At 35.6% G+C, this 13,586-nt stretch overlaps 2 protein-coding genes across 2 annotated transcripts in view; one reads left to right on the forward strand and one right to left on the reverse strand.

The window, feature by feature from the left end:
* The window catches only part of LOC136030467 (serine/threonine-protein phosphatase 2A 65 kDa regulatory subunit A alpha isoform-like), a gene marked incomplete in the record, with an annotated part of 106,527 nt that overhangs the window by 1,956 nt on the left and 90,985 nt on the right, over window positions 1-13,586 (forward strand). The window contains 3 exon segments of the mRNA XM_065709475.1: window positions 4,879-5,070; window positions 6,631-6,850; window positions 11,525-11,685. Of these exon segments, the coding sequence (XP_065565547.1) occupies window positions 6,751-6,850; window positions 11,525-11,685 (261 nt within the window).
* On the reverse strand, window positions 1,188-1,613 carry LOC136030685 (uncharacterized). Its single transcript, XM_065709752.1, has one exon. It carries the CDS (start codon window positions 1,611-1,613, stop codon window positions 1,188-1,190), a length of 426 nt encoding a protein of 141 aa, XP_065565824.1.

Here is a 13,586-nt window from a genome sequence, read left to right on the forward strand (position 1 = left end):
TACATGGATATCCACTATATATCATATATGGGGGTAAATCTCATTTGTGATGCATATGAATATTATATTTAGACTACAATTTGGTATATATTTGCACATTATGGGGAGGGGAGGTGAGGGTATATGCCCTGTAAATATATAGGTTCTAAGAAATCCAGGAATTTCTTCAAAAAAAGCAAAATCAAAAGAAAGAAGTGAAGATAAAGGTTCCCTTGCTACAAAATATGGTAACTATGATTATTCTGTGTATTATGGAGTAAGAATAGCTTTCTTAACATATTTCCTTGTGTCTAGCTTGGATCCTAGGCTTATAATACTGGTTGGCTAATTTAAGGATTTGTAGTATATATATATATATATATATATATATATATATGTATATATATATATATATATATATATACTTACCTAATGCTCCATATATATATATATGTATATATATATATATATATATATATACTTACCTAATGCTCCTGCCGAAACGCTTCCAGCATCAAGAGTGATGCTACATGGTGCCTCCATTTGGACTGGTCTCTTGCAAGGATGTGGACATCCTCCTGAATATTTGCCATGACTAAGAAGGCACCTGTTGTGTCCTTCCATCTGGTTAGGGGACAACCTCCTGGGCATTTCCCGCCATGCAGCACAGGATCAAAGTCAAAAATTGTTTGTGTGGGAGTGTTGGGGGGCAATGCAAAGGAGATGTCCATACCAGCATAGTGTTTGTTGGGCAAGTTGGACTGAGAAGGGCATTTGACCAGTTAATGCCAGGAGGTTCTCATTGCTAACAAAATTGTGCCAACATAGTCCTTCAATGTGGCGAAGGTGTTTTGTTTGAGCTATATTTATGGTGCTAAGCACAGACCAAGTGGCTGGCCAAGTTTTGGCTCCATAAAGAAGCACAGATCCCACCAAAGCATTGTATATGTGCATCTTGATCCTATGGCAGATAGAAGGTTTCCTCCAAAGGGCACTTAGTCTTCCCACTACTGCTGAGGCTTTGGCAATTCGGTGCATTAGATCTTTAAGGATTGATCCGTCATTTGAGAGGATAGAGCCAAGGTATGTAAATTCCTCAACAATCTCAGCTGGTTTGTCACCAACCATTAGGACTGGCGGGGGACACAGTGAATTACAGGGTTCAACAAACATCACTTTTGTCTTCTGCCAATTAATCAACAGCCCTATCAGAAGCCTATTAGGGCTTCTGTGAGCTTTGACAGTGAATCGGAGACAAGAGCAAGGTCATCAGCATATTCAGCATCTGAAAGTACTCTATCACTGTAATGCAACCCAAACTGGAGGCAGTTTATGGTCCAAGTCATAATGTAGTTGATGACACAATTAAATAGTTCTGGGGCAGCAGCACAACCCTGACGGACTCCAGTATTGATTTCAAAAGATGAGCTGCATCTGCCATTGACTTGCATGCAGCTCTCAGTCCCTTTGTGGAGCTGCTCAAAAAGGTTGCAGTACTTTGCTGCTAGTCCCATTGTTTTCAATATGAGCCACAGTGATTGCTGGTTGACAGAATCAAAAGCAGCCTTGAAATCCACAAAGGAAACATATGCTTTTTGTTGAAATTCTTGAGTCTTTTCTATCAGCTGCTGCATTGTGAATATTTGCTCCACAATGGACCTTCCTGGCATGAAGCCAGCCTGTTGGATTCTTCATTGGTTTCTGAGGAAAGTGGTACAGTGGTCCAGGAGGGTCATAACAAAGAGCTTCCCGGGCAGAGAGAGGAGTGTGATGCCACAATAGTTAGAGCAGATTCTGCGACTGCCTTTCCATTTCCAGAGAGGCAGAATGATGCCCACTCGCCTGTCTTTTGGAATCCTTTCTGTACAAAATACGATGGAAAACAGTACTTGGAGCCAGAGAAGGGTCGCTGCCCCACCATATTTCGGCAGTTCTGCAGGGATACCACAGACTCATGGGGCTTGGTTATTTTTCATCTGTTTCAGAGAATTTAAGATTTCTGTAGAGGTGAAGGGGTGGTGCACACTTTCACACAGGGCCTTAGGGGTGTTGGATGCAACTTGAAGAAGGTCAGTGTCAGGTTGGCTAACATAGTCCAGGGTTAGAAGTGAAGAGAAGTGATCCTTCCAGGCGGACAGTTGAGCGCTCTTGTCAGTGATAATATTTCCATCATTAGATATGATAGGGCCTAGAGAGGATGGCTTTCCATATGTAAGATCCCGAAGGTATTTGTATAAAGTGCATGTGTCACCCTTTCTGGCGGCCTCCTTGAGATCAGCTGCCTTTTTTTCGGTGAACAGCTTTCTGTCTCTGTGGAGGAATTTATTTCTTATGCCATTTAGGCGTCAATGTACGTTAGAAATTCAATGTACACAGAAAACAAACAGGGAGCAATGATCTGCCATAAACATTAGTGCACCACTTTTAGATGCATTAACAACCATTTTGTCTGCAAGGCACCACAAGCTAACTTTATGGATAACCCTATGTACTAATGATGTTCTGCTTGCCTCTTTTCACCACAAACAAAAATATTTGTGTCATCAGCAAAGATCAAGAATTACATTCTCTCTGACATACCAGTTTCTACAGTTTTTTTTATTGATGAAGAGAAGACAGAGTGATTTTGACAACAATTTTATTTAAGCTGATGATGCCATTCATGGCTTTACCTATGACTTCTCTGAAACAAGTAATGTCTTGGCAAGACTGGAACAAAGTTTCAAATTCTACTCAAAAAGGAGCATCACATGGAAGTCTTTCCTCATTTAAAATAGTAGTTACTAGCTTGACATCTGTAACTAAGAGGAGGCTGAAGTAAGGTGGAACATGACTGAAATTCAGTAAGGGAAGGCCTGAGATCATTTCTAATCAGTGTTGGCTAGCAAACTTTCAAGAAAGATTTGAAAATGCTGTCTGTAGACCTGTTGCAATGGCATCTTTACTTGTTTTAAGACTATAGTCTTCAATATCTAATAGTTCAGAGAATTGAGCACAGCTGATCTTTTCAAATAGGCAATGTAATCATTAGAAAAGCCAAAAAATCACAGACTTACGTTGGATTTTCTCTTTATATACTCAATCTTCAAGCTGAAGTTAGATACGTGAATTAATAAGTTTTAACAAGGCAAAATTTCAGCTTAATTTGATGAATGGAAGTGGTTGACTTTTTGATTAAAAAAATCTAGTACTCTATTGGAAACTAACCAGCTTAAGTAAAGTCATTTAAAAAGAGTTTAACTGTCTCAAAAACTGATAAAATCTTGATGAACATTACATCATCAATGGCGACAGATTGATGAACCCAAGAGAGGGAAGAAAAATGAAGGGTATAAAAGTACTATGGATTCTTCAAACTTGAAAATTACTTTTTCCAGTACAAGATTTGTTATCCAAAGCTTAAGTCCATGGAGTATAAAGCACATTTTTTAGAGATTTTAGGTCCTTACAGCAATATCTTTCTGATCAAGACTTGCATTCAAAATCATAATTTTGTTGTTGCAATAGCTAAGTTTGGATAGGGGGCATTTCTCCAAGACTGCCATGTCTGCAAAACCTCTCATCAGATTTATGTTCCCATAACTAATAATCACTGCTCATTGCACCACCTGAGACCAACACAGCTGGACATATGCCTTCATTTAATTCAATGAAGTTTGGGTTTTCTTTAAATCCTTGTGACCTTTTCCCACCCCATTTGAGAATGCCCTTCTTTTTGTATGCCCTCATTTAGAAGACCAAGAAGAATAATTTGGATACCTAAGAACCTTCATCTGCAGCATGTTTTAACCATTTTAATTTTCTCTTCATTAAGCAGAATAGAATCACACTGCATAGCTTAAAGTTTGATATAAGTTTGCCAAATAAGTTACTGAAACAATCTTCACACAGTTCCTGTCTCCCTCTTAACTCTGAAGAAGGTACTGAAGTAGATTTACAACTAGGCTTAGACTCCAGTTGAATAGAAGAATAGAGGCTTTGTCAAGCATCAGCCCATCTTGGTTTCTGTACTTGTTCATGCACTCCTTTTAGCCAGAGTCAGTGTCCAGTACAAGCAATCCTCAGGCCTATTAACTCTGACTTATCATATATTCAGGTCCACAGATTTTATAGCATGAATGGGAGGCTACCAATAATAAGTAATATAGACAGAAAGAAGCAAAAAAGTCAACCAAAACAAATGAAACACATCAGAATTGCCTTAATCAAACTCCAGTGCTGGACTGGGCCATAATTTCCAAAAGGGTGCCACTTCTCATAGTTGCCCTGCAATCCTGCTTTCAATCACAATTCTGGCTGCGCAAACCGGTAGAATCTTCATTCCAAATTCAGTTTGAGGCTATGTGGGTAAAGGTAGAGTAAAGATCCATAACATCAGATTATCCCTAGCCTATCCTTGCAAGGGTATTTGATAGGGGTCTGCTTTATGAGTTGGGAAAATGCAGCTAAGACATAATTTAGCAACTAAATCTGTAAAAACGGCACATTTCTAGCCTCTTCTGTACCCTATCAAGCATTTCTACAGGGGCTTTTCCCGTAAAAGCAGCTTTTACCCCCCCCCCCCCCCCCCCCAGTGCTGTTTATTCTCTGGTAAAAACACTGAGCATAGATATATCATTTACTTGCAATAATTTTCATTCATGGTAGGAATTGGGTAATTATAAAAAAGTATGTTGGAAAAGAATATACCATGTGACATTAACAGTATTGCCATAATATTCGATTTTTTGTACAATGTTAAATTTTTTTGTACAAGAAAATCTGGTTAAAAATTTTTGATGTATGACAGCACTGGAGAACTAGTTGAAAGTATGAAAGTAGGTTATGAGGGGAAGTCCAAGTCTCTTACCTTATTTATATTGACTAGTGATTTATTTTGTTATTTTAACACTCTTTCAGTTGAGGCTGAACTCCATAAAGAAGCTTTCAACAATTGCTTTGGCACTAGGAGTGGAAAGAACCAGAGCAGAACTAATACCGTTCTTGACTGATACCATCTATGATGAAGACGAAGTGCTGTTGGCTTTGGCAGAGCAGCTTGGAAATTTGACTCCTTTGGTTGGAGGGCCTGAATATGTTTATTTCCTTCTGGTAAGTACATAAAATTTGGTCAGAACTTCTTTTTAAGTGTGTCATTGGTTAGTAGACAAAACATTGGCAGAATGTTTTTGTTCCAGTTTCAATAAGTGCAGTTCTAAATGTGAACAGATCTAGTATTGCTGCTTCCAGAATTTATTTCTAAGAATTTTTGAATTCTATAGGAAACAAAGCCACTGTTTGTCCATCAGCACAAGTTTCAAATATCTGCATACAGAGCTGAATGGAAGGAAGGGGGCTGAAAAAAAATTAATAAAGAGCAATTATAAAGAAGTTTTTTTTAAGTTTGCCTCACAAATGCAATTTAGTACATATGGGCTTGTGACAGTCATTTTTCTAAAGTAATAATTTATCTTTTTTGATATAAAGGCCTTATCCCTATGTAAATTAAAGAAATCAGATAGATAATCATTTTTTTCTTCAGGAATGTAAAGGAATTCCCTTTTGTATATAACACAGGCTAGTTGTTTGTATGAATGTAATGATCTTTTCCCCATATAATGCCTACCTACTTTAGCTCTTCCAGATGAGATGAGAATTCATTGAGCAAAACCTATACATGGGTGGGTCTTCTGGTTGTATTAGAGGACTTGGCTGTAAAAAATTCAGAATGTGTTTTTGAGCGACATTTTGAAATCCTCTGAAAGAGAGAGAGAGAGAGAGAGGGGTGGTGGGTCTTATAAATCAATCTTTGCTCTTTCCTCAATCCTTTACTCTTTCTGGAAAGCTAAAGTCTGAAAATTTCAATTTTTTTTATGATGACTACTGAAGCACAATTATAAAAGAATAAGAAGCTTTTAAAAGAATAATAGAATAAGAAGCTTTTTTAAGGCATTAAAAATCATAGCGTAACGATTGAGGGTTGAGGAAGGGGCAGCTCCCTCATATATGGAATAATTTCTGTTTCTTTTAAGTATCAATGTTGCTCTTTACTTTCAGCTGAAAAAAACTTGTTTTTTAGAATTTAGTCTTAGAAAGGAGGAATCCATTTGATTTCATTTATATGCTCAAAAATTTAAATTTTTTCAGGCTATATTTTGAAAGGTTTATTGTGAATCTGACAGACTTTTTGAGAAACTAATTGCTGTTTTAGTTTATCCAATATTTTTGAAAGCCAACCTGTCTTGTGTTTAATAGAATGTGAATCAAATTTATTGTATGCACTGAAGAGTATATGCAACTGGAAATAACCTTTGCTCTAGCAATTTAAGAAGGCTCGGATAGAATTAAAAAGTGCTATGGCGAAAGTATAAAAGAGCATGGTTTATCACTGTCACGAGATCCCCCCCCCCATCAACTAACAAAAACGGAAACTATCCAAAACCGGCCTTTTAAAATAAATTCAATATATAACTGAAGAATTTTGATTTAAAAACTAATTTTTTCTTTGCAATGCTTTGAAGCATAATTTCTTCAGCTTTTAAACTTAACATACATAAGTAAATGACAAGAATAGCTAGATAAATTCACAATTTTGATTGCATTTATGTTTTCTGCTGAAGTAAGGTAGTATGGATTACGAAACAGCTCTTAAAGTATATTTTATTTTTGTAGCCACCACTAGAATCTCTTGCTACGGTTGAAGAAACTGTTGTTCGCGACAAGGCAGTTGATTCACTTAGAATAATTGCTGCACAGCATAGTCCAGCTGATCTGGAAGCCAACTTTGTTCCTATGGTCAAACGCTTGGCATCTGGAGATTGGTTTACATCAAGGACATCTGCCTGTGGACTTTTTGGCTGTTGTTACCCAAGAGTCAGCACTCCTGTCAAAGGTATGTACTTCTATCATTGGTTTTAAATGCAAATTTTTGAATTCTTATCAGAAGGTAATGTTAGCCATAGTTAAAAGGACAAAAAATCATCGATATTTAATAAAGATAATTTTAGACGGAAATTTTAGGACGTTGGGGCCCTCGAGCTCGCTGTTATTTCTGAGATAATTGAGCACTTCATCTCTGGCAACCACTGAAATCACTTTAAACTAAAAACGGGTCAATAGGAAAATATAGTCAATAACGCATATACTAAGTCCAAACATAGGTAAGATCAAACATTTATTTCCAAATATCGCAGTCACAAGCCTCGAAGGGCCTAATTCCAATTTTGGGCTCAAAAACAAAAACAGGACAAAAACATAGAAAAAACTATTTAAAACTGCCATTTTATCAATTTCTTCAACAGAAAATATAAATGTATCATAATAAAAGATTTTTAAATAGATGGCGATAGGGTCAATACTCAAAGGGACTAAATTAGGTCCTGTAGCATTTTTAATTATTTTTAATAATGCTTTACCAAGTTTTGATAACGCTTTTAAATTTGCGGAAGATTTGACATTACTTAACCTTTGTCACACCTCTAATACTTTGGATGTTAAACTTGACTCACCCATTAACAACTTAAAAAATGATCTTGACAATATTAAACTCAACCTAAGTATACCCAAAAGCAGTTTAATGTTATTTTAAAAAAAAATATACCCTGTATCAATAATTACCTTTGCATACCAAATTTAATTATGGTTAAATTGCTTGGTGTGCAGTTGGAGAATGACCTTAAATGGAAGTCCCACACTTCCCACTTATTTAAATCGGGTAGTTTTCCCCTTAAATCTTCCTCTCTTCTCAAACGGTTCTCCATATCAATCGAGAACCTTAAAATAATTTATTGTTCTTATATAAGACCTTGTCTTGAATATGCTTGCCCTGTCTGGCACCCTGGGTTGACTAAATCCCAATGTTCTAAAATTGAAAGCATTCAAAAAAGAGCTATAAAGATTATCCTGGGGACGTCCTATACTACATACGATGAAGGTTTGGCTTGACTTGAAATTACTACATTGGAACCACGACATCATATCCTTACCATGAACTTTGGTCAGAAGTGCGGTAAATACTACTACTACTACTACTAATAACTCACTGCAGCACCAAGCCGCCTGAGGCCAACACAGCTACGCACGCTCCTCCTCCAACCTAATCTATTTAAAGCATCCCTCTTTACACCCTCCCAAGAAGTTCCCATTTCCTTTAAATCCTTATTTATGACATCCTCCCAACCCAGACAAGGACGACCTGCTTTCCGTGTAGCCCCAGACGGTTGGCCAAAAAGGACAATCTTCGGTAATCTGTCATCCTTCATCCGTAGAACGTGGCCTAGCCATCTCAACCTTTCTTTCATTATAGCCCCAGAAAGCGGGATTGAACCACACTTTTCGTACAACCTACTGTTTGAAATACGGTCAGTCAGCCGGGTATCCAGAACAATCCGTAGGCAATTTCTCTGGAAAACATCTAGTAAATTTTCATCTGCTTTTCGGAGTGTCCATGCTTCAGAGCCATATTTGACCACTGTCATCACTGTAGCTTCCAATATTCTAATAATATTCGAAGGCACAGTGATGACAGTGGTCAAGTATGGTCTCGAAGCTTCTGCGCTCCGAAAAACGGAGGAAAATTTGCTACATGTTTTTTTTTTTAGAAAATTGTCTATGGATTATTTTGGGTACCCGACTAACTGACCGTATCTCAAAGAGGATGCTACACAAAAAATCCGGTTCAATCCCGCTTTCTCGGCTATAATGTGAGAAACGAAGAGAAGGCCAGGGCACGTTCTGCGGATGAAGGATGACAGATTGTTCTTGTCTGCCAACTGTCTAAGGCCAAACAAAAATCATGTCGTCCCGGAATGGGTGGGAGGATGGCGTAGGGAGGGATTTGAGGTAATTGGGAATTTCTTGAGAATGTAAAGAGTGAGGTTTTGAATATATTGGAATGGAGGAGGAGTGTGGGTAGCCATTTTGGCCTCATGTAACTTAGTGTTGCAGTGAGTTGTTAGTAGTAGTAGTAATATTTTTTTCATTATTACACAATTAATGCCAATTGGGTTTGTACAATCGTAGCTTTGCAGCCGGATTATAAGAAAAATATTTAGGATTGTATGTTATTTTGATTTGTATGTTTTTTTTGTATTGCAATTTTACCAAGTTTTTTAAATTTGTCATTATTTTGTTGTGTATATATTTTTGTTGTTGCTAGTTTGTCCAGATGAATTTCTGATAAAAGAAATACTATATCAAAATTAAGACTACACTAGCCAAATGCGTGAATTAGCTCAATCTAGCATTAATGTCTGGAAGCGCATTATTTGCTAATGGGGAACTCTTAGATAAAGTACACAACTCCTTTCTTTATGATGGTCCTTGACGTAAGGTTCTATTAAAAGTACCTGAAAATAAGAGTATAATACCCCAGCATTTATTACAAACACATTTAAATGACATTAGAAGTTGATTTAATTGTAACTGTGTTAACATGCACTACTTAGTCCATACTCGAATTCTAAGTATTATTTTCCTAGATTAGTAAGACTGTCGTCCATAATGGAGAGGGGTGGGAGAAGGACTGGTCAAATTATGAAGATGAATTTTTATATTTTTTTTACTAATTTTTATTAGTTTTAGTTTAATTTAATTTTAATTATTCAGTTTTGATTTTTAAATCAAATTTAATTTTTAGTTTTGAATTTATTTTTTTTTTCAAAATAGCTTTTGCAGCCTCTTCCTTCGTTGCTACTGGTTTTGTAGTCTATATAAATCTCTTTAAAGTAAAGATTTTATAAAGATCCTATTATTCAGTCTAAGTATCTTTTCTGTATAGGTCGTTTTCTCACAGAAAAATTAATGCTTCAGCATTATTATTATGCACGTGTATAATCTTATAAGTTAATCTTCTTTTCATTTTTTTTTATATTTGATTTCCATTTTTAATTTTTTTCCATCATTATAGCTCAGTGTTTATGAAATCATTCGCTGCTTTTATTATGAGCTTAAAAAAAAATCAATATTTTATAAAAAAAGTTATTTTATGTACAAAACAATCAAACTCAAAAGTGTCAGCCATAAACAGAATTCAACTCTAGGCCATCTTTTTCGGGCGGCCACTGAGCATTTCTAAAATTTATAAAAATACATTGCTAGGGGGCCTGGTTGTTCTCCAGTCCATTTCAGCCCCTAACAGAGACACTAGAACGTTGAATATCCATTTCAATGAGACGCTTCGCGAGTTTCTACGACCAACCCTTCCACGTCAAGTGACAAGGTAAAAAAGTAATTCATCAGAGATACCAAACTCTTTGCTAAGTCAAGGCTATTGTGGACTCGGATTTTCCATTATTATTAATTAAGTCATAAGAGAGTTTAACATTTACATAAAATCTCAAGGCTTGAAAAAACGTAATATTTTAAATACTAATATTATATGTAAGTGGGTTACTTTTCGAGGATATAGTTTGATATATATAATTTTATGTTTTTACATGCATTTTATATAGTTTATATAAATTTATATACAGTTTTATATAAGTTTATATATAGTTTTATATAAACACATATATTTAATTTGTATGATTTTCCTAAGATTCCGAGCTCATAATTAAAATTTCAAGATCTTGGAAAATCCAGAAGAGTGGTAACTATCGGATAATTTCCTCTAAAACAGTGGTTCCCAACCGGTTTGGGTCATGCCCCTCCCTCCCTAGCTTTTCTAAAATCCTGATGCCCCTCTCGTGGTATTCGAATTTTGTTAGTCAAAATTTTACATGTATTCACCTTAAGGAAGCTTAAAAGGTCATTAGCTTGGTATCTTTTTTGGGTCGTCCTTTTATTAATTAAAAATTTTGCCTGAATACATCACCTACCTTTTATACAATATATAACGTCATGTCTCTTTTTTGCACTTTAAATGTATTTAAGCATCAGCTGAAGGTTGTACGTCCTACTCATGACCCACCAAAATATTGCCATGCCCCATCGGTGTGGACTGCGCCCCACGTTGGGAATCACGACTCTAAACTGCTATAAATTTTTCTAATGTTTGATGCCTTTTGATGTGTATCTTACTACATATTTCTTTTAATATCGCTGGTAATATGTCTTTGGAACCTTTATAAGATATGTAGCCTGCCTCCGATCGATCTTCAACATCCCCCTCAACCTACCCCGAGAGTCTCAATTTAATGCCCTCATTCGTTCCTTAATTGCCTGATACCTCTGATTTAGTCATGAAATTCCAAGCTCGGGACTAAAATTTCAAGAACTTGGCGAAAATTCCGAGGAGTTGCAGTTTCAACGCTCGGGAAATCCCTCTATTTCCTATTTTATTTTGATGTATTTTTATTTCATCTTTCTTTTAGTTTTATAGGTCGTTGGAACCATGGTAAAATGTGGAGTAAATATATTGGTATGATTTTAGTAAACTAAAAAATTGTATGATATATGTATTCACTTCTCCTTACATTGCCGGCCATAGAGCCTTTGAGAGGGGGGAGGGCATTTGATGTTGAATGTTTTTTATGACTATCAGAATCGTTATTTTTGCTGGAATGATAAAATCTTATCTTAGTTAGGAAGCATACTTTTTTAAATTTAAGTATTTATTTCTTTGTAGCGGAATTAAGAAGTCATTTTAGAACCCTTTGCCAAGATGATACTCCTATGGTTCGTCGGGCTGCTGCTTCCAAATTGGGAGAATTTGCAAAAGTTGTTGAAGCTGAATATTTGAAAAGTGATCTGGTACCCATGTTTGTATCTTTGGCACAAGATGAACAGGTAACCTAATTTACTTCTAATATCGTTCTTTGATAGTAAACTTCTTATGCCCAAAAAACGTATTAGCTTTGTTAAACGATTGCGTTTGGAATATACTTTTTTCATTATTTTAGAGACAGTAGTTGGGCCGGGTGAGTAAAAGGCAAATTCAGAATTTGGTTTTTGAGCTGATATTCTTGGTATTGTCATAGATTCTTGTTTCTTGAAACTCTACCAGATAATACAGAAGAATATAATATAAAAAATTCAGTAATACATTAAATATATTATAACAGTAATATAGAAAATGTAGATATAATTCATAGAACATAATAAGGTATATAAAATAAAATGTAGTTCTAAAATGTAGATAAACATGCAATTAATATGTATGACGAGGAATATCCAGAAAGTAGATTACAATTGGAATTAAAAATAAACAAGCCATAAGAAAGGAATTTATTATTTTTTTTGTACAGTTGAAAGCTACACTTGAACACTACTTTTCTTTGTCGCCAGTCGTGATTAGGCACCTACCATAGCGATGAATGAACTTGGCAATACTTTCTTCTTAAAATTATACCTTTTGGTTCATCAGCCAGTTTGTCACTCCCCTCTGGCAGTCGTGTCAGTTTTGTCAAAAGCGTTGTCAAAAGCAGTCATGGCAGCTTTGTCAAAAGCAGTCTGGCAGCGTTGTCAAAACGCTGCGTTGACGACGTCAACGGCTGACGACGTGTTGGAAACAAGCGGTAGTCGCTCTGTGCAAGATCTAGACTGTGCGGCGGATGAGAAAACGACTCCCACTAAAAAGATTCCAGAAATTCACATGCCCGATTTGCCGTGTAGGGTTGGGCGTTGTCATGAAACGGCAAAATCTTCGTGCTCAACTTTCCCCTTTGCTTGTTTTGGATTGCTTTTCTAAGGTTTTGCAAAGTGTAACAATACCCTTCTGGGTTTATCGTCACCTCTTTTTGAAGGAAGTTCACAAGAAGCACACCTTCCCTGTCTCAAAAAAACGGTCGCTATAACCTTACTTTCCGATATCGTTTATCAGCATTTTTTTTTTTTTTTTTTATGACAATCTTCTTGGTCACATTTCTTTAAAAAGCTGAAGACATTTACCATTAAGAGCTTTGGTTATTATCTTAAATGTCTATAAATGTGTAAATCCTATGTGAAGAAACACCGTTAAATAAAATTGTTTTACTAACTTACGTTTCTTATTTGATTGAAAATAGTCATTTGCTACTATTTGTAATTAAGTTTTGGAATTCCAGTTCAAGTTTAATTATACCAGCTCAAAACTGGGCATAGTTTTTATGCTGATTAAAACTGAAAATAATTGCATTATTAGTAACACTTTCAAGAAAATTAAATTCATCTCCAGATTCTTTATTATTTTAAAAAAGCTCTTATTGTATCATCTTTTTATCTGTCCATTTCTCTTTGTAAAGTACTTAGCCTCTAATTATAAACACCATATTTATATAAGAAAATTAGTAAAATAGTTCTATGAACGGACAATGGATCGCAAGGTTTTTTTTTTAAATTGAGTCGTAAGATACGTAAATAACGGGTGAACTTTTAAGTGAGATAATGAAAAATCAACCAAAAAAACCCAATCACCGTGTATAACCTAGCCGTTCGGCATTCTGATTTTCAATTAAAAAAGTGTTTCGACGGTTTTTAGTTTTTTATAATTATATTTATTCGTTTATTTCATTTTATTTATTTTTTAATTAATTTTTTTTTTATATTTATTTATCTATATATTCGTGCCATATGTTTCCGTAAAGTTGTTATGCGTTATGAAGCATTCAAATATCATGTGAGACACTTAAGAGGGAATTTACATCTGAGAGAGGGGTTAAGTTTGTAGAAAGCTTGATTCTGTAGAAAAAATGAGTTCGTGGTTGCAGTGG

Source organism: Artemia franciscana, chromosome 8 (genome assembly GCF_032884065.1).
Source record: "Artemia franciscana chromosome 8, ASM3288406v1, whole genome shotgun sequence".
Taxonomy (NCBI): Eukaryota; Metazoa; Arthropoda; class Branchiopoda; order Anostraca; family Artemiidae; genus Artemia; species Artemia franciscana.

What these genes read in the sequence shown, in the direction of transcription:
- LOC136030685 (XM_065709752.1), bottom strand. Translation starts at nt 1,613, where the DNA reads ATGCAGCAGCTGATAGAAAAGACTCAAGAATTTCAACAAAAAGCATAT.